The sequence below is a fragment of the Lutzomyia longipalpis genome, chromosome 3 (assembly GCF_024334085.1).
Source record: "Lutzomyia longipalpis isolate SR_M1_2022 chromosome 3, ASM2433408v1".
Taxonomy (NCBI): domain Eukaryota; kingdom Metazoa; phylum Arthropoda; class Insecta; order Diptera; family Psychodidae; genus Lutzomyia; species Lutzomyia longipalpis.
In genome coordinates this window covers 19,617,885-19,641,608 of record NC_074709.1, presented here as the reverse complement: position 1 = coordinate 19,641,608, position 23,724 = coordinate 19,617,885, and the positions used below count along the sequence as shown (strand labels likewise).

Here is a 23,724-nt window from a genome sequence, read left to right as displayed (position 1 = left end):
AAGCTGTCGTAAATACTACCTCGGCAGGACCTCGAGAAAATTGGGTACAAGGATATCGGAACATGAGCGATCTACCAGGGATTTTTCTAAGATGGCATCTTCTCTTGTTTCTCACATGCGTGAGGAGCATCATAATTTCGCCTTCAATGAAGTGAGTGTAGTGGACTCCACCAATAGATCACATCAACTCAACTACATGGAAGCCTTTCACATCAACGCTCACAACCGCGCGGGGATGTGTGTGAACCATCGGCATGAGGGCAATGACCTCAACCACATCTTCAGTGCACTCATCCCATTGGCCGCAACTTGACGTCATGTCATCTGCTCCTCGACTTGGCGTTTTCTTTTTCTTGTGCAGTTCCTTCTGACTGTGTTATGTGCATTTTCTTAATTTTCTTTTGACAAAGGTGTCACAATACAATTGTAAGTGCACCTGTGTAGCTACATTTTTTTCTTTTTTCGTTCAAAACTGTTTGAAATTAAGTTTCAATTTTTGTGATTTTTTTTTTTTTTTTTTTTCTCTTACAATTTAATTATAGAGCCTGATGAAGATCATAAATTGATCGCAACGTAGCTACTTATGTAATAAAAAACACCTGAGAACAGACTGCAACCGATTCTTTTCCTACATATACACCTCACAGTCGTTAATACTTCTATCATTCATCTTGCATCGGAAACCATTAGCAGCCCATTTTTTGTCATCATGGACCGTTTTTATTCCCGTATTGAACAAGTGCATGGGAGAGATATAAGTGCTTTATTCAAGGCACTTGCAAACTGCTACACGAAGAAGGCCAACTTGGTCGCAAGGAAGGTTTTTCTCTGCGAATGTAGACGTAATGGTTTTTTCCCTAAACACATTACAAATGCCCTCACCAGTGTCTGTGGACTTTTCAATGGGAATCTCAATTTTTGCACATACGTGGACAGAATGTTGAATCAATTCAGGAGGAAGATATTAAGCGCTGAAATCAAAGTCACACATTGGAGCATTAGCACCTTGAAGAAGGAGATGTCCGGCATCATCGAGGACATCAAAGGTAGAAATTGCGTTGCCTTGAATGATTTCATCAGGAACCAGGAAAAATTCTACCGTAGAAGATTGATCACTTTAGAGGAGACACATAAAAGGAAATTCTCAGCCATCAGATCGTCATCCACCGGAGCTATTCCATACGATGAGCATTGGATTGTAAATCTGACTGATGCCGTGATCCCTGAGGATGTGTCCCACCTCTTGAGTCTGGGCCAAAAGTTTGCACTTCCTTATAAGACGAAGAAGGATATCCCAATGGCGCGCCTATTGGCGGAAGTGGAGGATTGCATGAGATCAATGGATTGTTCGGAGGATGATAAAAACACGGCAAGGACACAAATCACCAACCAGATCACTAACTACACCCACAGACGAGAACCAAAGACCCCATTGGATAGTTGGCTGAGGCGAGCTTACGGATCTTTGAGAGAATTTATTGGTAACAATAAAGATCTTGTCATCACTTCTGCTGACAAGGGCGGAAAAACCGTTATAATCAGCAGGAGCTCGTACTCATCTAAGATGGATGTCCTTATCTCGGATACTAACACCTACAAACGTCTCAAGAAGGATCCCACTACTCGCTTTCAGAACAAGAACAATGAAATGGTCAGAAGTTTACATGATCGGGGGTTGGTTGATAACTGGACCAAAAGCCACTTGATCACTTACAAAGCGGTACCACCGAGGATCTATGGTCTTCCCAAGATCCATAAAGCGAATGTCCCGTTGCGCCCTATCATCAGTTGTGTGGGCTCCCCCACACATGATTTGAGCCGCTTTTGCAATGATATCTTAAAAAATATCACTGAGAACTCGCCGTTTAAATTGAAGAATTCTTATGATTTTGTGAACCGCATAAAGGATCTGGTGCTTGAGAGGGATGAGATTTTGGTGAGTTTCGATGTTGTTTCATTATTCACTAACATTCCGAGGAGTTTGGCATTGGATTTGATTGACAGCAGGTGGGATGAGATCAGCACACACACTGATATTTCTCTCCAAAAATTCAAAGAAATGATCACGCTCATTATGGACAGTGGTTATTTCAAATACCAAGGCGAATTTTACCAGCAGATTGAGGGCATGCCGATGGGGAATTGTTTGTCGCCGGTTGTTGCGGACATTACCATGGACCACATTATCCGTGTGGCTTTAGACACTGTTCCATCACCCCCACCCAAATTGGTACTCAAATACGTAGATGACCTGTTTCTTGTGGTGCATAAGGATGTCGTCAATCAATTACTACTCCATTTCAACAGCATTAATGAGAAAATCAAATTTACTCACGAGCTGGAAAAAGAAGGCGAACTACCATATTTGGATACAATGGTGAAGAGGAACGAGGATGGCACTCTCTCAACTAGATGGTATCAGAAGCCTATAGCATCAGGTCGGATTCTCAATTTTGCATCTCTCCATCCAATGAAACAAAAAATTAACACAGCTGAGGGGCTCATACACAGAGTGAAGTCTCTCACGACTGATCCTCTCACCAATACTGATGCAACCATCACTCATTTGCTAAAAAAGAACAACTATCCGCAACACTTGATTGTGAAGCTGCTGGAAAAGCAAGGGGGAGTGAGACAGAGAAATGGAGTTGATGACTCTTTCAACACGATCGCTGAGACCAAATTCTGCTCAATGACTTACATAAAGGGACTAAGTGAGGGGATAGCCAAAACTATTAAGAGACACTCGAAGGATGTGACGCTTTGTTTCAAGGCTGACAACACCTTGGGACGTTCATTCACGAACATGAAGGATCGTACCCCTTTGCTGGAGAAATCCAATGTTATATATCGCATTCCTTGTGGTGGCTGTCGTAAATACTACCTCGGCAGGACCTCGAGAAAATTGGGTACAAGGATATCGGAACATGAGCGATCTACCAGGGATTTTTCTAAGATGGCATCTTCTCTTGTTTCTCACATGCGTGAGGAGCATCATAATTTCGCCTTCAATGAAGTGAGTGTAGTGGACTCCACCAATAGATCACATCAACTCAACTACATGGAAGCCTTTCACATCAACGCTCACAACCGCGCGGGGATGTGTGTGAACCATCGGCATGAGGGCAATGACCTCAACCACATCTTCAGTGCACTCATCCCATTGGCCGCAACTTGACGTCATGTCATCTGCTCCTCGACTTGGCGTTTTCTTTTTCTTGTGCAGTTCCTTCTGACTGTGTTATGTGCATTTTCTTAATTTTCTTTTGACAAAGGTGTCACAATACAATTGTAAGTGCACCTGTGTAGCTACATTTTTTTCTTTTTTCGTTCAAAACTGTTTGAAAGTAAGTTTCAATTTTTGTGATTTTTTTTTTTTTTTTTTTTTTTTTTTCTCTTACAATTTAATTATAGAGCCTGATGAAGATCATAAATTGATCGCAACGTAGCTACTTATGTAATAAAAAACACCTGAGAACAGACTGCAACCGATTCTTTTCCTACACTACACAACACTATTAGCTAATTTAATTGTTTATACAATCTCACTTTGCGCACCGTCCGCTCAGCTGATGTTTTTCATGCGGGGATTTTTCCATTAGGCATCCCCCACCCCCGTCATTCTCATGGGCAAATCAATTCAATTCACTGCAAAATTGCCACGAGGAGTGGCATGTTTTTGCAAAAGTGCCGCACAAATGCAGGAAAAATCACAAAATAGAATAAACGAGTAGTGGAAAAAAAGGGGAAATCAATGGGAAAAGTTCGTAAAAAAAAATGTTTCACTCGTTGGAAAAATGGCTTCTTGTGAGCTCTTTACTATGTATTTTAGCACTTTAATTATGTTTTGTGGAGGCCTCTGGGTGTTTGAAAATTTCACACATCCCGTGCATTCCCCAAGGTTTTCCCCAGAGGATTTTCCTCAGATGGGATTTCGCGGTGTATCCCAAAATTCAAAGCATCCTCACAGAAATATTTTATTGCGCTTCATTCTTGCATAAACAGTGGCTCGGTTTTTCTCACGTAAAAAAAAAGAAAATCTTTATGTTTTAAAGAGACTTTTCGTCCTCTTTATGAATCCTTAGAGAGAGAGAGAGACATATTCTATGAAAACTAAATAATAATAATTTCAGTTAAATAGAGAGGCGGACTATTTAGAAATTTCAGAAACATAAATGAATATGTCTGACGATGCAATCCAGCTTTCGTGAAATCCGAGATAAAATCAATAAATCCAATAGCTTTGGGGTAACTTTCATAAAATTTTCATATTCATTGCATTTTACTCCTGTGTGAGATACTTCGATTTTAATGTTTTCCTTTCGAAGCAGCGATGAAACCACTTGAGGGATGAAATGGACGTTCCTCCAATGTTACTTCCTCACACAGTACGTCTCAACATGCTCGTTTTCGCCTCTTTTTTTCGCTAAAATTTACATTGAATACCAAGTATGCAAAAAAAAAAGAGATTTTCCATCCCGCCCGACCCGTCGTGGCTTTTGCAATTTCCATAAAGGTGAGAAATTTTCAGTAAAATTCACTTATGCGCCAAGAGAAAAGGTGCGATGAGCAGAAAAATTGGCAAAAAAAGATTGTTGAGTGTTCATGGAGTGAAGGAAAAATTGGATATCCATATAAATTATTGAGTTACCCAGTGAAAGCATAAATCATTCATCGTTTTCCACATTATAAACTTACCCATATGCTGAAGGGAATGAAAATTTTGGGATGGAGAAAATTGGCGCGCAAAACCTAAAGCGAAGCTTTAATAAAAATATAAATAAAATGTATAAATCAACCTAGAAAAAAATTAATAAAATCGACATTTTATTTTTCAATCATTCAAAAAAGGGCTTTTCCATGTCAAAACTATTAGAATTGAAAGCGTGTGATTTTGTCATCCATGCCACTGATGCTGGGAACACTTCCCCCGGAAGCAATGTTGATGGAGATGAGTATTGAAAAATGCCGCAAAGGCTGTGACTTGAATGCTTAAGCAGCTTTGAGAAAGTTGTTGTTCTTCACACCACAAACCCATTTGCAATTTTCTGATACACACAGCCTCCGCACACACACAAGAGGAGATCTAAAAGGCGACGAGGTGAGGAGATGATTTAAAATTCATAGAATTTTAAACATTGAGCTCTATTCAGGCGAAGAATTAAAATGCGAGGATGTGAGAAAAATTATTGTGCACACAGAGAAGCCCGTTTGCCACTCTTCAAAATGCCTGATGGAAGTCCACGAAGAACTTCATTGCAAAAAATAATATCAAGGGGTTTGTAAAAGAATATTCTTCTGGACACTTGAAGACAAGCTTTGGTTTCAGATTCGTTTGTTATTGAAAGAGATTTCAACGTTCTTTTCTTCAAACTCTCATTGCCGTTAAAAAAAAATAAATTATGAGATGAAATAAATTATTTTTAAGACAATAAAGCGATCAAATTCTATACCTACTTAAGCAAGGGGGTATTTATCTGCCGAATATTTGAACTGTTTTGGCGAATAATCCGAAAATTAGCGAATAATCACAATATTTCCAAAGAACTGAATATTCTCATTTTCAGTTAAAATTTAGTACTTATCCGGCTTGAATTTACTATTTTCTCTGTTTGACTTTTAAGTACTTTTCAGGATTGAATTGAGTGCTTATTCGCTCATAATTTAGTACTTTTTCGGTTTAAATTTAGTACTTTTATGGATTGAATTCAGAAAACCTTTATACATAGTTAGAATTCATTATATATTTTTTGGCTAGAATTTAGTACGTTTCCAACTAGAGTTTAGTACTTTTAATTATTGAATTTACTTTTTTTAGTACTGAAATCTAGCCGAAGTAGTAAATTCAAGCCGAAAAGTACTAAATTAAATAGTTAAAAGTACTAAATTCGAGCGGAAAATATACTAAATTCTAACCAAAAAATATAATGAGTTCTAACTGAAAAAGTTCTGAATTTAATTGGAAAAAGTACTAAATTTAAGCCTATAAAATACTAAATTTTATTTCACCTTTTTTGCTAGAATTTAGTACTTTTAATTATGGAATTTACTTTATTTAGTACTAAAATCTAGCCGAAGTTGTAAATTCAAACCGAAAAAGTACTAAATTCTAGCGGAAAGTATACTAAATTCTAACAAAAAAATATAATGAGTTCTAACTGAAAAAGTTCTGAATTCAATCGGATTTAAGTCGAAAAAGTACTAAATTGAATTTCACTACTTTGGCTAGAATTTAGTACTCTTTAGGCTATTGCTCTTCAATCTCAACCAATTTAAGACTAAAAAAAAGAAATATTCGTCTCTTGAATATTTTGATTTCTTTGGCGAATCATCCGAATATTTTCATTAATCTTTTTTTTTAAATTCAAAATTGCAATTAAAGCTCTTATCCCCCTAAAATTCATCCAGATTTTCCTTGAAAGGAAATCTATGTAGGGGTGTTGTCTATTTCTTTCACAAGGAGTCACAGGAAGAGTCCAACCTTTTGCCTTAATGATAGCATGAGAAAAATAAAAACAAGCAATTTAGAACGTGATAAGTTTGCAAATTTTCCCAGGAGAGACACCATGAAAATCTCACTTCAGCACATAACAATAGTTTTTTTTTTCACATGAAAAACGAATAAAAGAAGAAAATCCACTTCATATTCCATTGCTCAATGCAAGTAAAATGTGAATTGAATGAAATGATCGGATTCCACGTGTCTCTCGTACCGCCCCCGCACCTTAAACTCATCCACTCAATCAAAAGCACGCGAATAAAACGCAGAGAATGAATAAAGATTTAAGGGTGGAGAATGTAAAAGAACTTTTTTTCTTGACTTGTGCGATTTGTGCTGATCTGATGATTATGTTCGAGTGTTTGCATAATATTAATGTAAATTTCATTGGATTTTCATTGCAAAATTCATCATTTCTGTGTAGAAAAAAAATCAAATCTTCTAACAGATTGTAAACTGAATAGCAAATCGATTTATTAAATGCACTTTCTCTTAAAAAATTTTCATTAAATTTCCCTCCAAATCGCATTTTAGAGCAATGATACGAAGAAATAAATAAACATACATAGCAGAAAGCTCTTAAAAAGGAACGGTTGGGTGCTTTAAATGGAAAATCTCTATCTCCTGCAGAGCTTTTTCTTTTGAAACATCTTTTCAATTCCCTAAAATACGGAATAATGAATAAAGCAATTAATTTTCAATTGCTTACATTTTAATTAAATCTCAAGCATCGTGCAATGAATAATTAATTGAAATTGAAGCACAATCATACAAAACTCCTTTTTATTGCGAGAAATGCTCACAAATGAATTTCATTGTTCACGATGGAAATTCTTTCTCTTCCTCTCTCTCAGGGAAAGTTGACACAACAAATACAAAAATCCTTGTTTATAGCTGTGATTCTTTCATAAGCAAAAAAGCTTTTCTTCTTGTGTATTCGTTTAGCAAATTCACCACCCACCCACCCACCATATACGGAGAAGACGATGGAAATGGCAAAGAAAAAAGAGATAAGAAACTGAAATTCCTCCCTCAAAATGATGAGACGAAAAAAGAGATAAATGATGAAATTAAAATCAATTTGTTCTCATGTCTTTTGCATGTCTCACGTGGATGAGGAAATTCCACGGGGAAATGCGATTTTAATATGTCTCGTTTTCAATGCAATTTATTACGAATGTTGAGAAAAAGGAGCAAAAAATGCATTTGAGAATGTAAACATACGACAGACATATACGTTTTAATTTGCCAGCAATCTTCATAAAAGAAAAACCTTCAAATTCAGGAATCTCCCAGGGAGTTACTCGTGTTTCTTAGAAAAATCTATGATGTAAATGAAGCGCATAATTCTTCTTTAACCCTTTCGCATCCACATGAAACATAAGAAACATTGAAACATGAAGTCTTTGTATCACGGTACTTCTTTTGCAGATGCTCTGAGAGGACATTTTTCAATCGAAAAATCTTCTTTGGCGTAGGTATTCAACGCAAATTTATCATATTTCTAAATTGTAAAAATAATTTAAATGAATTAACCCTTTCCAGTTCTTTTGGTAATACGTAGGTAGACCTAAACGTGATACATTTTATTTTTCCAAATTTTTATGAATTTAAATACTTTTCCTAGATAGAAATGCATGAATTTCACGTAGAAGAAATGGAAGAAGTTCTGCCTAAGAAATGTCCTTTGAAAGCATCGTGTTAAATATGTCGCATGTTTTAATGTTTCTGTTTCACATGGACCCGAATAGGTTAAAAACTTATTAATCAACTGAAACAGAAAAATATCTTGTCAAAACTCACCGATGAAACATCAGTGCGAATGTTTCACGCATTGAAAGAGACAAAAAACGCAACTGTGACGTCATCGACTGTATTTTTGAGAAAATATTTGCTGGTTTTTTTCAACTCCATGTGAATAAAGAAAAGTCTATTTGGCGATTTCTCATTTTTTAATCATCTACATACAAGGGCATGTTTCAAACATTTTCTCGTACGAGGTTATGGCACAAATGTCACTCAGGTTTTTCAAAATGGCCGCCTGCATCTTCAGCCATTTTACTATGGAAAATTTCTCCAAAAACGGGCTTTAGTACATATTTTGTGTCAATTGTTAAATGAACATAAAGACTAAAATCTCTTTGGAAATGATTTTGAAGGAATTAACCCTTTATGAATCAATTAAGATGTTTTCCTCTTAACCCTCTATTCATAGAATGTTAACCTGATCATAGAGTTAATACCCTTAAAAAGCAGTAACGGATTTTACGGAAAAAAATTTTATTTGTATGTACATTTGTCGAAAAAAAGTTATTAGTTTTCATTCAATTCACTTCACTGAATAAATTGAAGTCTTGAAGGGTTAAAAATGTGCCATTTGTGTTGTAGAAAATAATTTAATTACTTTCTAATCCCCTAATCACCAGGCGTCTCCACTTTATGCCAGTCACAGAATTTTAAATAATCTTTTCGTGGAAATATTATCTCATAACCTTGAATGCTATTTTTTATCCTTTTACTTAAGAGAAGTTTCCTATATACTTGTTATGTATGTATAATTCAAGCTACATACATACATAATGCTCTTGCAATGTGCACAAAGTTCATAATATAAGATTAAACATTAATAATTTCAGTGCAAATATTTAGTTTAATTAGAAAGGCACCTTATAAGCTAATAAATTTTTCACCATGTGGTGCGCTTCTTTGAGGGCGTCTCGGGGTGCCTTTATTAAAATTAAGGCAATGCTTTTTTGTATACCTACCTTTTATACTATACTACTTACATACATATCCTTCTCCTTGGTGCTCCGAGGCAGGTATAATATAGGCCACACACGATGAGAATTTCCTTCGCCGCGCTGAGGCGGAAAAATGCATAGACAGTGTGCACTTTGGGGTGGATTGGGGGCTAAGAGAATTTGTTTATTTAGTCACACTGGGTGGTATATGTAATGTATATGGCGGAGAAACACAAAGAGCTTGAGCGCGCACTGTATAAAAGTTCGTGTTGTAGTTGTAAAAAATTCCATACCATTCAACAAACACTCTCAGTGAGCGGAATTTTAAAGTAGAACCGTGAAAATTTTACTTAATCTGAATGGAAGCGCCAGACAATTTAAAATTCATGGGATTTTCCAGGCCAACATTCGTGAGCCTTGGGTTGGGGGATGCTACGATGCGGCATAGGGGGTGAGGCGCACGTTAATACGGTTGCATTTCCCGCACCTTCAACGTTGGCTGAGGGGTGGTGCGGTGGAGGTTTATTTGTTTGTATTAGACAAAGTCTGATTACGGAATTATTCTAATAAAGTGTGAGCAGGGAGAGCGAGAGATTGCGAAAATGTTACCGGATCAGGGACCAAGTGAAAAACAAGGACTGTGGGATTTTTTTCTGTGTCTCTCCACACTCGGAAAATGCACGTGAAACAGGTATCTCTAAGTGGGGTAGTTAAAATAGCTTTTAGTTGGTGGAGTACCTGTATTCTCTTTTTTTTGTGCAACTTTGAAAGGGATTTATTTCTTTTATTTTAAAAGAAATACTCATACAATTTCGTTTTATTTTTAAGCGCAACTTGAAAAAGGACTTCATTCGCTTTTGTTTGTGCATTGGCTCATTTTAAATAAAAGGCAAAGTTATTATATATTTTAAAAAGGAGAAAAAACAATAGAGAAATTGAAAACAAAACTTTCATTTCCGCTGGAATTAGCTAGAAAAACTGTGAAATTATATACATAGATATACTGGAAAATTAATAGACCCCGCCCCCATTGTACTTAATTTTCCCTTGACTAAAGCATATGCATCAGAGCTTCAGTCGGCTGTCTGATGACAATAAATTATCTACAGTTGAAGAACTTGAAAAGAAGTTTAAAAATCACAGCTAATAGACGATACTTGCTCGTTTTTTTAAACACTTGAAGGATTTTACTGGACTGTCCATTTCGATTCCTTAAATCATCAAAGAATAATATCTATTCAACCTTTAATAATAAATTCTAGATTATAGGTAAAAAGAGATTAAACTTTTTCAAGTTGGATCCTTTTTTCGAGAAAACATTAAGGTTAAACTTTGAGGTTAGAACTACCGGATCCTACAAATGTTAAAGAAATCTTCGCAAATATTTCCCCAGATCATTCCATAAATATGCACATAAGAAAATCTATTAAAATGAATAAATTCCTTCCCCTGAAATGACATGAAAACCCTGATCCAAATATGAATAAACTCCTTAAAATTAAACAAGGTCAAGAAAAGCTACAAAAATTATTTTTAAAAAATAGGACATGTCACCCCAATCTCCCCTATTCAGCACATTGTAATTTTCTCTCTTTAAATGCAAAGTAACACCCTTAGACACTATGTGGATCAACCCCTTTTATTTTTATAGACATTTTGATTTTATTTACTAAAACTAAATTTATTTATTGGCAATATTAGAATATTCATGGCTCTCCCATAAACACGTGAAGCATTCTTTATTTGCAAATCCGAATTATTGACGTTGAATTTCACCTGTGTGTGCTTAGGCCTGGAAGGAGATGCGATTCACCATCAATTTGTTGTTTATTTTCATGGGAAATAACCATTTAACCCTCACAGCGAGGTTGTCTTTATTGAGAACTGAATTGGCATCCCATTCAAATTTCATCACGATGCCTCCAAATTTTCCCGCTATTTCCCAGAACGTTTGCTATTGTTTTATAAATACAATGCGAAACATCCCTCCACGCACCCCCACGTGCTGCTGACTTCTTTAAAAAGTCATCAAGGCAAGACGATTGACCCGCTATGACGGTACGGGGAGGGTTGTAAGAAAGGAATTTTCACACTTGAATCACCTTTCTTTCGGAGGTATTTACCTCCCGCCAATGCCTTCCTGAAGAAAATGGGATAGGGTGTGTGGAAGAAAAGAGAGACGATGGGGAACGAAAGTGTTGGAAAAAGTTTAGGGCGGAAAAACTTCTGCAGACGCTTTTTACCCAAAAATCCAGCAAGTTTCTCTTTCAAAGACAAATATTTTTTATTTACTCCAAAAACAGATATTTTCTCCCTTATTCACACCCTTTTTTCTACCCTTCCCCCTCCCGATCCTTAATGTTGATGAAAAGAAAATCATCCGAATGAATTTTCATCTTTTGCCAGCTTTTACCAAGTAAATCGCATTAATTTTTAAAAGTTTCCATTCACACTGCCTGTGAGATTGTTGGGTGCACGCAAAACTTCCTCATTCCATTGGGGTTTTCCATTGCATTTTTATGGTGTGAAGAGAGAGAGAGAGAGAGAGAGAGAGAAAGGAAAGTTCTTGTGCAATTATTGCAGGATGTTGGCGGATATTTTTCACACAGCCATAGGGAAGAATGGCAGAAAAATGCCAAGAGAATAAATTAACGTCAATTAATTTCATTCTTCTCTCCACCAACTCATTTTCCAACACCACCCCCAACCCCTAACGGTTTTTTTTTATATACATCTCACCAGTTGCAATTAAGGGTGATATATGCTGTGAAATAGTGAAATGTGTCGAGGAAGAAATAGTTCAATGGTGAAAGAGGAAAAGGCCAAGAATTCACCGGAAATGTGAGGGTGAAACTCGGGTGAAAAGAAGGAAGAAAAGAGAGAGAGAAAAGTAGTGTTTTAATTATTTTTCTTTGATGGCAAATTTCCTCTCAAGAAGCTCCCTCATAGCGTCTTTTGAATAATTTTCCTATTTGAGAAATTATTAAATGGTGATGAGGTAACCCCATAAACCTTTCCATTTTCCTTGACACACACCACCACCGACACTTTCAAGAACGCTGCACTTTTTAATTTTCACATTCTTTTGCGATGAGCACAAATGAAAAAAAAAAGTTGTGGATACGTGAAAAGGGAAGTAAATGAAAAGATGGACTCTTGAGAAAAAAAAAGAAGAGAAATTTAATCCTATTTAGTGATGCAGCATCAATGAGAAAATGAGGAGTTTTTTGTGTGGGTGTAAAGCTGACGGGCAAAGAACTTTCGTCAAAGTAAAATTTTTGATCTTGATGCTTGAAATCCTTACAGGTTTCTTTAGTGTGGATGACTTTAAAAAATAAATTCTTTTAGCTGTCAAATCAAAATCTGCTCATCAAGAGATGAAAAATGGCCGCAAGTCACCCAGGCATACTCCTCACATTTCTTCTCAAAAATTTCAACTGCATCTCCTGCTCCTCGGTATCCTGAGCATCCTCCGACACTGGACCTTCCTCCAGTTTCTGTCCCCTTCACCGGCTCTAGCCCCTGCTCTTCGTTCTTCCTCTTGTATTTCTGCTGTTGATAGTAACGATCTTTGGTGGGTCTTAGAGCATTTTAAATGGCTTAAATGGCATTTTTTTTCTTTTGAGCATTTTGAGTTTTCTGTTGGGTTTTTCACTTTAAATTTTTCATATGAGTTTTCCAGGGTTTTCCATTATGATTTTTTCTATATAGTTTTTCATTTTTTCTATAGAGTTTTTCAGTTTTCTGAAGAGTTTTTCAACATTTCTTTTTTCTATAGGGGAGACCGGGGTTAAAAAAGTCACTTAAGAGTTTAGAAAAAGCTCAAAATATCATATTTCCCAAACAGAAAAAGTGAAATGTATAGCTCATTTCTTTAGGAAATTTACTGCCCTACAACTCTTTCTCAGATCAGTTTGTTCTATCTAGCAAGGAAATATGATGTTTTAGGCTTTTTCCAAACCCTTAAGTGACTTAATTAGCCCCGCCCTCCCCTAGAGTTTTTTTTGGGTTTTCTGAAGAGTTCTTCATTTTTATGAAGAGTTTTTCAGTTTTAGGAAGAGTTTTTCGGTTTTCTATAGTGGCCCCGGAACTTGGCTTCATATTTGCCACACTTTCAGAGGTTAACTCCGCCGCCACCGCACACTTAACCGACTCCTCAAATCCCTTATCCAGGGAAATGAGTTTTTCTTGAATCCGCACATTTGCTAATCCCATCACCAATCTGTCTCTGAGCGCTCGGGATTTAAACCGACACGCCCGAAGATTATGAACCATACTCCTGTGTTTAGGAATATGGTTCATAATCTTCGGGCACGTCGAAACGCACTAAACTCACAATTCTCAGTCAGCCGCTGCAACTCACTCACATACTCAGAGACTTTCTCATCACCCCTCTGATCACGCCTGTAAAAGGTGCAGCATTCCGCGATGACGCTATGACGCGGCGCGAATGAAAAACTCTTCATAAAAATGAAAAACTCTTCAGAAAACTGAAAAACTCTATAAAAAAAAAGTGAAAAACAACTGGAAACATCCTTTTTATGTGAATCTTCGTGGTTACGATGTAACTTAACCTCACAATAAATCCCTCCAATTTTATTTAGCGCTGAAAATGTCAAAATCGTCTATATAAACAGCAAAGGTTGCATCTTCATGGAGGATTGCAACCTTTGCTGGTTATACAGACGAGAATGAGGCTGTCAAAAAAGTAAATAAGGAGTGGACAATAAGAAAAATCCCAAAATTGCACTTTTGTGGCGCAAACGGCGTCCCTTTTTGTGGCTCAGACGGAAGCGGTGGTTGGCTATGAGCAACAGCAACAAGATTTTCTTGGTGCTAATTGCAATATCCGGCGGTGCGCTTCTCATCCTCTACAGCAGCAATGATCTCTTCGCCCGGCCTATTTTGCGAACATTCTTCCAGTCCCAACCTACGGGACCACCACAGCCTCAGGCACCCGAAGTGGCTGCTCTTGTGGACACAGCTGGGGATATAAAGCGCGTAAAGTACATTCCAAAGGGAGAGAATGTCACGGAGCACAACATCTTCGTGATCTACACGAAAGAGAACTACCTGCTGAAGACGAAGCTGGAGCTCTTCCTTAAGTCTCTCCTCAAGTTCACAACTATCGACCTGCACCTCCATATCATAACTGATGAGAAGAGTGAGACGTCCGCGGAAACGGTGCTGAAGAATCAGATTAATAAGTACCGGAAGAGGGTCTTCTACACCCTCTACGATGTTGAAGATTTTGCGGCCAAGATCAATGATATTGTTTACGTTATGTTGCCATTCTTCAGTTCCCACGCAGGTAAAGGCTTCTTCTAAAAGAACTAATATCAGAATTGAACATGATTGATTAAGACTTATTTTTCCCTTTCAGGTTCCTACTACAGCGATGCCCTATTCTTTCTCTCACTGGGTCTCCATCGGATTGTTGACCCAAAAATGAATCAGGCCATCCTGATTGACTGTGACGTAGTATTTCGAACAGACGTAAAGTATCTCTTTGAACAATTCAAGAAGTTCACGCCTGAGAACCTCTTTGGACTGGCGCCTGAACTGACACCCGTCTATCGGCACATTCTCTACAGATATCGTGCAACATATCCCAAAAGTAGTTTCGGCAACCCCTACTACCTGTCAACCACATCGCATAGGAAGACGCAGAAATACGGCTATCCTGGCCTAAATAGCGGTGTGGTTATGCTGCAATTCGATCGAATTCGCGCCTCAAAGCTCTACGCTGAATCCCTGAAGTTTGAGAATGTTAAACAACTCACGGATAAGTATTCATTCAAGGGTCACCTGGGAGATCAAGACTTCTTCACGTTGCTGGGCTACGAATTCCCAGCACTGATTTATCGCCTAGACTGCATTTGGAATCGGCAGCTGTGCACGTGGTGGAAGGAGCACGGCTATAGCGACGTGTTCGATCAGTTCTTCCACTGCGAAGGTAAGATTAAGCTCTATCATGGCAATTGCAATACAAGGGTGCCGGAATAATACTAAAAAACACGCGTTGTCCCTGCTCATTGACAATACTTTGCCTTTGCTCGCGTTTCTTTATTCTTTTTAAGTTTTATTTTTCAAACATTTATTGTGATAATTTATTCGTATTTCATATAGAAAGTATTTCCCGTTCCTTAAACCCCTCATGAGAGTCTCTCAAATGTCTTCCCATAATCCGAATGTAAAAAAAATGGAGAATGAGAAGAAAATGTGCAATTGAGGGAAAGTGAGAATTTAAAAAATTCTCAATTTATCATGACATGTACCAAACAGAGTAAAATATTCCATTTCAATGCCATAAATTTTAAGTAATTGTTTTCAATACTTAACCTGCTGGCCGCCAAGACCTTGGAGCTTCCTTAGAGCGCCAAGGTGGGGTCGTTGAACGACCCCAAGAAGGAAGTCGATTTTCTCATAAACTATAAAACCGGGAACTGTCGGGTCACTACCTTTAGACTCCTTATATAGTCCTCTTGCCCCTTGCATCACAAATTCGCCACCCGGAAACACGCAGAAGAAGATATTAGGGAAAAACATTTTTCACTCATTTTTCACACTTTCTTCGTGAGAAATTTGCCACGAAGTTGACCGCAACTGCTATTTTTTTTCACTACTTCCCCACATTCCCCTCACTTCCCGCACCGTGATAAATGGCAATATTTCTCGAATATTCTTTATTGTTTTGCACATTTATATGCTTCTAATTATGTTTTATGTTGTTTATGTTACTCATTCGCGATAATTCTGACACTGAGAAGGTAAAGTGAGAAAGTAAACACAACCCTTCAACCCCCTTCAACCATATGATTTATGATGTGACTAACTTCATTCTGAGAAATTTTCCGCAGCATGGCCGTTACACCAATTTTTGAATTCCCTTCTTCTACATTTTCCTTAATAACTTTTCTTGTGGTGGACGGATTGAGCTGAAATTTTTACACAACCTCCTCAGATAACCAAAGAACTTATTTCCAAAAGATGGGAATGGTATCTTTTATATTTATTAAGTTATAGCACGAAATATAGGGCTGGGGTCGTTCAACGACCCCGCTTGGCGGCCTAGAGGTTAATGCAATACCTGACTAAGGAGTATTATTAGATCTAAGTACCTACATATTTTCATTTTGTTTTAACTGATAGTTTTATTTTTTCTCTAATTTTATTGATCATTCCAAATCTAAAAGACAGCGTCTATTTTAACACTTGGAGGATTCTTTGTTTTTATACTCAAACTTTGGCCACAGTGGCCAGCAAAGTCCTCCTGGATTAAAATCACGACGATTAAATTAACATAGAAACTTATTTTTTATCTCACTCACTATTTTGCTTGGTTATTATAAAAAAAAAGTTTAAAAAAAAGTGCCATAATTTTTGACACTGCAATATTCACAATTATTTTATTTAAAAAAACTACTTAACCGATTCTAGTGAAAATTTCCCTTTTCAAATGACACTTAAAAAAATGAATTTTAACTCGTGTGAAAGACTCTGTGAACTAAGATCTTTTGGCAGTACGTAACACGACTTTCATAGTATAGTGGGTTTAATTGATGGACTTTTTGAGTTTTATACGGTGTAAGATGAAGATCTGAATGCAAAATGGTCTGCAACGTTCTTCTCGATATCCCGGTTTGTGTTGCGCGGTGCCGGGTTGAAGTCTTGGGGTTTTCTTGCACGCTTTTACTCACTAATTGAATATTATAAGCTGTTCTTACAAAGATGTGTGTGAAGTAAGCGAAAAAAGTCATCTCTGAAATCGACTATACTCATCAACATTGTAAATCATGATTTTTTTACATTATTAACTCTAGCGCCCCCCGATTTGGAGTCAGCTCCACCACTTTTGGCATGATAAAAATTGATTATATTTCTGATCATTTGGCGGTGGAATTTTAAAAATATCTTAATTCAAAAAAAAAAGTTATAAGCATTTAATTTCGTGACTATATCGCACCGCCACCCTGTATTATAATCTTAGACCAGCCCATTTCTTGAAAAAAATTTAAATAAGGAGAAATGGGTGAAACATATATTGTGGACTGGAGTATTAATACAAACATTGGGCCTGATTTAGCGACCAAGAAACCCTTGAAATTCGCCTGAAATCTTGAAATTTCAATTAAAAATTCAAGGATTTCTTGGTCGCTGAATAAGGCCCATTAAATTGCTTTTGTTGATGTGGATGCCAAAGATTTATCATATTCTTCACGTTGTTTGAAGACGATGATGGGGAAAACTCTGTTTGTGGTATTTGAAGTTCACAAACTTCTTTGGGCAAAGATTTAGACTTTTTTGACGTTGAAATGTTTCTCATCAATGAAATTTTTGGGTCTGATGATATGAGGAGGCGCAGGAACACATCTTCCATTGTGTCCTCTCGAGACATCTTTCTCGCAAAAGAGCGACGATATTCTTTGATGTGATTATTCCTGCTTTCCAAAGCCTCCTCACTCATCATCCCTATGGGCAACAGGAATTGTTGTGCCACAATTGGGCCGTGTATCAGTATTTTATGAGACGTTACTGGCATTTTGTGCCACCCGTACTCCTCGTTGTATAGATCAAAAATATTGTCGCAATAACTTTTGAGAGCAACAGGGTCCACTGGAAATCCTAATACAATAAAAATTATAATTTTCATGGTATGGCCAGAAAGACAAGATATTTGTATTAAAGGCTAAGAAAGAAAAAGTAACCTGAGCACAATGCCGTCAGCAAAAAGTAGCATTTTTTCAACAGGATAGAGTTAAACCTAAGGATCCGGGCGACGGCTTCATGTTTTTCAAAGAATCGTCGTGCTACGTTGCCGTCGTTTGAATTCCCGGATCCACCAGGCTTAGGTTTATTCACTCTAATTCCAAGGGTTTCTTGCAGTTCCCGTTGAATCCTCCTTTTTGCCTCCTCATGGATACTTTTATGTCGTTCTCGTGGGATGTTCCTTTTCTCTTCGATTTCCTGACGTAAATATTTCTTTTCTGTCAAAGTCAGGAGGAACCAATTTGTGAATCTTATTCGAGCATGGAGGCTGGATAGCTCAAATTTTAAGGCTTATTCCTCCACTGCGCTGTAAGATTTTGAGATTTCATGTTTTTCAATCGTTCCATTGACGTTCCAAAAAACTGTCAGAAAGAATTTTAACGTGCCCTGGAAAATTCAATTTCCTCCAAAAATTCGATGAAAGAGATAAAATGTCAAAAAAAAACTTATACAACTTTTCCCAGAATACCAAAAATCGTATAACTGGCGAATTGTAAGGAAAAAAAAGAAAAGATTTATATCAGAATCTACCCATTAATCTTAAAAATCTATAAAATACAAAACAGAACCACTGAGGAAGACACGAAAAGTCAAAAGCTGGCCGTATTCTCCTTGTTGAATTGAAGTTTTCAGTCTTCTAAGCAAACTAATGCCAATGGAGTCGATTCTGTCAGAAATCTGTTCTAACAACTTAAAAGTTCTTGTAAGATTTTGACAGTTAACCGTCCGTATACTGTGGTGTCGGTCACCTACCCCTCACAGTATACGGAGGGTTAAATCGTCGTCGTTCCAAAAAAAAACACGCAGAATGATTTGTAAAGAGACAATAGAAAATTTATTTTCATTTAAAAATACGAATAAGCCGATTAACACTTAGAGGACTTTAAAGATTTTTATCAGAATCTACCCCAAACTGTCAAAAATTCTAAAGCTTATAAGATTTTTAATAGAATATTAAACGCCTTATCTGACGAATTGTAAGAAACAAAAAGAATAGATTTTTAACAAAATCGACTTTAATATTTTAAAGCAACGATTTAAAAATAATAATAATAATAATAATAATTTTCCTTCTAATCTTTTAAAACCTGCAATGATTAGCCCCTTTCATTATTTTTCGCAACATACATTCCCCCCATAAATAGCTTTAAGACTTTATCTTAATCTTTATGGGGGGTCTCTTGAGAAAATTGGTGGAATTTACACATTTTAATATTTTTATTTTTCTTGGGTCTTTCTTAAACTTGGTCTTCCGATGTTGGTTATTGAAGTCTAATTATTGAAATGTAAGAAAATCACTAGTTAGACGGTTTTAAGCTTTCTTAAGAAAAACTTGAGAAAAGTTAAGAAAACTTAAGAAAATTAAAGAAAACTTAAGTTTTGTTAAGTTTTTTTTTTTAAAGAAAATTTAATATTTCTTAAGTCAAGCTGAATTTATATTTTTTATGTAGGTATTTAATAATTTCGATGTCTTAATACGATCAAGAGAATTGTTAACTTATCAATTTAAACAAAGAAAAGCCATTTTTCAAGGCAAATTCAAAGAAAGGCGATTTCTTTCATTTTCATAACTTTATTTTCCGCTAACGAATTGAGCTGAGGCACTCAAAAGCATGTCTAAAAATTACAATAATTTTCCCAAAATGTTTTCTGAATGATTTTCCACAATACACCCCCGGAAATCCCTCAGAAGCATTAAGTGCCCTTTAAGCAATCCTTAAGAATGCTTGGGAAATCTTAAGACTATCTATCAGTGCATGATGACTTGCTTAGAGGGAATTTTTACGTTTTTCGCGTGAAAAGTCGAAAATTCTCCAGTAAGAATTTTCCTAAGCTCATGGAAAAAATTGGAAAAACATTTTCGTGAGTGATTTTCTTCCGTAAGCTAAATTTTCTGTTTCTTAAGTTTAAGAAAATGCTCTTGATCGTCTTAAGACATCGAAATTCTTAAAAATCATCAAAAAATTTAAATTTAGCCTCAGTTTTCTTAAGAAAAAGTTAGGAAAACTTAAGGTTTCTTAAGACTATCTGACTAGTGAATTTAACTCTATGTCTTTATACAATCCCTGATCATTTTGTGACCACAACAGGACATCCCCAAGGACTCACAGGATCAAGAAGAACGAAAAACCGAAAATTTTTCTAAAAATGCCTTATTTAAACTCAAAGAAACCCCGAAAAATTATTTTTCTTTGATCTTGGACCTGAAAGGGTTAAGAAAAACCCAAAGAAAAATAAAAACATTTTATTTCACTAGCTCCCAAAAGAGACCCCCCTAATTTATGAATTTTTGTGCAATTCTGGGTAGTTTGAGCTGCCCTTTTTGCCATACTTTTGTTATGTGATAAGAAACGAGCAAATTGTGCATTCCTGATGACTCAAACTTTTTCTTTAATTTACATTCTCCTCAAACAAATTGGTCCAATGGAATATTTTACTCTGCGTTGGAAAAATACTTAGCCATTAAGTCACTGAGAATATATCGATGAAATAATATCACCCGCTTGCGTTGGAGAAATTCTTATGCGAGACATATCTGAGATTTAGAAATTATTATATAGAGGAAAAAGAAAATATAGAAATGCAATAGAAAGAAAAATGTCAATTTTATTTAAAATTTTGAAATGTTGTACAGGGATTAATTGAGGGGTGGGGGTGGTGCCCATTTGGAGGGGGCTGTGGCGGTTTGTTGATTAGTAGAGGAACAGAACAAAGAGAAGAATAACCAGGAGGACCGCTGAGAGGATGAGGAGATTCCGTTTGAGGTTGTATTTGCGATCGAGAGCATTGAAGAGAGCCGCAATTGAGGCTGAAATTGAGTTGGTGGGCTTCGTGGTGGAGGAATCCGCACGATAGACTGGGGCTGCGGCGTCGAGACGATGAGCCTTGAGCTGGGAAAGGCGTCGCGTGAAGTCACTCAAGTAGGGCGTCTCCAGCTGCTCATCCTGCTCCTCCTGTGCGTCACGCTTCTGCGAGTACTGCGTGGAGAGTGTGGAGTAGCGACTCTCGTAGGATGGAGTGTAGCTGGAATAGCGTGTGCCGGAAAAGCCGCCAATTGTGCGACGATTCTCAAGGCCAGAGTCCAACAATTTGTATGACGGCGATGGGCGATAGTAGGCCTGTGATGGGCGCGATGGGGGTCTCGGTGGCACATCCACATCCATGGCTTCCTCCTCCTCCTCCGGAGACTCCTTTACGGACTCAATGACCTGCTTGTAGGACGTTGTAACGACGTCACTGCGTGAAAGTGACGGAGATTTGGATTTTGATCGTCTTGCCGGGGGGAATTGCGTTAGAATCTCATCCGCCTCCTCATCACTGTCCTCAATGATGTGCGACACAACGGGTGACATGGCAATCTTCGCTGGTGGTGGTACATCAACCAAGGACACCTGAGTAGGTGTTATGCGTCCGGAACGACGCTGTGGCTTCACTTGAGCCGAAACCTTCTCCGGGACTTTCGGCGCCGCAACAGGAGCTGCCAATGTGGCTCTCCTATTGGTCTTCCCCTTTGCCACTTCCGGTTCTGATGCAACATCCTCATCTGAGGAGTATTTCACCACAGCAACCGTTTCCCGGCGTGTTTTTGTCTTGGCCTCCTTGAGGTGATTCCTGATGCGTTTTATGAGAACTTTTCGCGTGGTGTCCGTTATGGGAACCTTGGGTAGCCCCAGAATTGACATTTGATGCCGTAGCTCGTCATTTGAGAGCGCCTCCAAATTATCCGGATCCGCAGACATGATTCCTAACCTCAAATACCAAAGACGCGGGCGTTGAACGCAATTCACGGAAAACTGCAAAAGATTCACAAAATATTTCTTCACAAACAATCAAAAGATGCCTTAATGTGTCTCCCTTACCAATTTGGATGATAACTGGAACGTTTCCTGGACGTTTTTCACGGGGGGAACACAGAGAAACAGAAGCCTGAAGCGGAAGACAACGGAAAACGACGGAGAATTTTTGAAAACTGTGGCGCTACCATCGCCAAAGGGGAGTGAGAAACGTCAAAAAGAAAAATATTTTGTGTTTTTTTGGAGCAGAAAATCAGAAAATCTCACAGAAAACAACCAAAAATCATGTCGATATCACTAGAACAGATAATAATGGATGCAAAATTGGCGGCTAATCGCCTCAATGAGCAAAGTAAATTCGCCTCAAGCTTGTATTTCAAGTGTTTAGTGCTGAACAAGAAGCTGGAATCAATGAGAATGGTGAGTTGTGTACAAATTGACCCAAATCCACACCCCTAATGTTCCACTTGTTTGCCTCCCCGGAATAGCTGCAGGATGACACAGAAGCCCTCAATAGGGTGGCCAGGGCGGGACACACAAATGCCGAACTTGTGATGCTGATAAATCGGGAGAATCGCGAAAATCCCCACATGAGGGACATTCAGCAGGAGAATCGTGAGCTGAAAGCCTGCCTGGAGGACTATCAGCGCACCATGGAGCACATAATGACCAAATACAGGGAGCACACGCAGCTGAAAGTGCTCGCCAGTCAACCCGACACGGCCGATGTGAAGTTCCTGCTGCAGAAGGATGAGATCATCAAGCAGCAAAATGAGAAAATCCTCGAAATGGCTGCAGTGATGCAGAAGGCAGCCTCAATGGATGAGGAGCTGATTCACAAGGAAACCGAAGGACTCGTGCGTCTCGTGCGTGAGAACGAAGGTCTCCGGGAGTTGCTGCAGATCTCCCGGCAATTTGGATCAGTCAACTATGGGCAGGATCACGTGGAGAAGTCCTCACAGACCGACGATGTGTCCGACGATGAAACTCAGGAAAGGACAATTGAGGAGAAAAATGATGCAGACAGTGAGAAAATGGAAAAATCCCAGAGTCCCGAAGTAAAGCAGGAGGTCAAAGAGTAAGTCGCCTCATCCACCACGCCCACCATCAGCGCTAATTTATTACCCGAAAATAAACAGAAAACATTGAAAATTCCATTTGAAACGTTTTCTTTTTTTGTATTTTTTGGTGGTGCTTTTCCTTTTTTTGTGGAAGGATTAACCCTTTCGCGACTGTCGGGAAGGTCTTTAAGAAGGTCAAAGAATTCATATTTACGAGAAAAATCATCTAAAATAGCATAAAATGATCAAACTCTTTAAATTGTTGTACAAGAGAATTAACCCTTTTACGGCATTCAGAGATCTGGAAATGCAAAATATTGACTTTAACGCGTCTTTCGGTCATTTCTCGAAATTTCAATGTTCTGAACATTTGTAGAGTTTCACTAAACCTTTCATTTGCTTTTTATTTCATCAAAATCGAACTTATAGAACCATAGAGATATAGTATGTCAGGAACTCAATATTTTCAAAATGGCGACATAAATTAAATTTATTTTTTATAGAAAGATGTTATAGTAGACTATAATATACATATAAAAATTTGAAGCCAATCGATAATGGCATTTTCGAGATATTATTCGAAAACTAATCGATAATTTTGTTTTTGAGTAATTGTCCCCTATCGGTCATTTTTGGAACTTCGGATGGTTTTGAAAGTTGTAGGGCTTATTGAAAGCTTTCATTTGATTTCGAATTGATCAAAATTGGTCAAGCCGTTTTCGAGTTATGGCTAATTTTCGATAAAAAATTGCGGCGGCCATATTGATTAAATGGCTTGTCCGATTTTAGAATATAGAGTATCGTTGAAAATGTCTTGATGGTCCCTATAACATATCAAAATTTCAGATTTTTAGCTGTTG

At 37.6% G+C, this 23,724-nt stretch overlaps 4 protein-coding genes across 5 annotated transcripts in view; 3 read left to right on the top strand and 1 right to left on the bottom strand.

The window, feature by feature from the left end:
- LOC129792291 (uncharacterized) overlaps positions 1–3,178 on the top strand; it is a 5,583-nt gene extending 2,405 nt beyond the window's left edge. Inside the window, exons 2-3 of the mRNA XM_055831199.1 lie at positions 886–1,651; positions 1,907–3,178. Coding sequence (XP_055687174.1) covers positions 886–1,651; positions 1,907–3,178 — 2,038 coding nt within the window. The remainder of the gene's footprint in view (positions 1–885; positions 1,652–1,906) is intronic.
- A 10,741-nt stretch (positions 3,179–13,919) lies between these two features.
- Positions 13,920–20,608, top strand: LOC129792502 (xyloside xylosyltransferase 1). 2 transcript variants are annotated; one of them, XM_055831599.1, is made up of 3 exons: positions 13,933–14,551; positions 14,624–15,196; positions 20,470–20,608. In XM_055831599.1, the coding sequence occupies exons 1-3, from the start codon at positions 14,047–14,049 to the stop codon at positions 20,496–20,498; spliced, it is 1,107 nt and encodes a 368-aa protein (XP_055687574.1). In that variant the 5' UTR covers positions 13,933–14,046; the 3' UTR covers positions 20,499–20,608. The 2 variants fall into 2 exon arrangements, with proteins under 2 accessions (XP_055687573.1, XP_055687574.1); XM_055831598.1 differs by having other exon boundaries at positions 13,920–14,551; positions 14,624–20,608.
- Positions 20,592–22,226, bottom strand: LOC129792503 (otefin-like). The gene is made up of 2 exons (XM_055831600.1): positions 21,870–22,226; positions 20,592–21,803 (listed from the first exon to the last, which is right to left on the bottom strand). The coding sequence occupies exon 2, from the start codon at positions 21,747–21,749 to the stop codon at positions 20,703–20,705; it is 1,047 nt and encodes a 348-aa protein (XP_055687575.1). The 5' UTR covers positions 21,750–21,803; positions 21,870–22,226; the 3' UTR covers positions 20,592–20,702.
- On the top strand, positions 22,089–22,960 carry LOC129792504 (FGFR1 oncogene partner 2 homolog). Its single transcript, XM_055831602.1, has 2 exons — positions 22,089–22,223; positions 22,292–22,960. The coding sequence occupies exons 1-2, from the start codon at positions 22,089–22,091 to the stop codon at positions 22,883–22,885; spliced, it is 729 nt and encodes a 242-aa protein (XP_055687577.1). The 3' UTR covers positions 22,886–22,960.
- Positions 22,961–23,724: the final 764 nt, after the last annotated feature.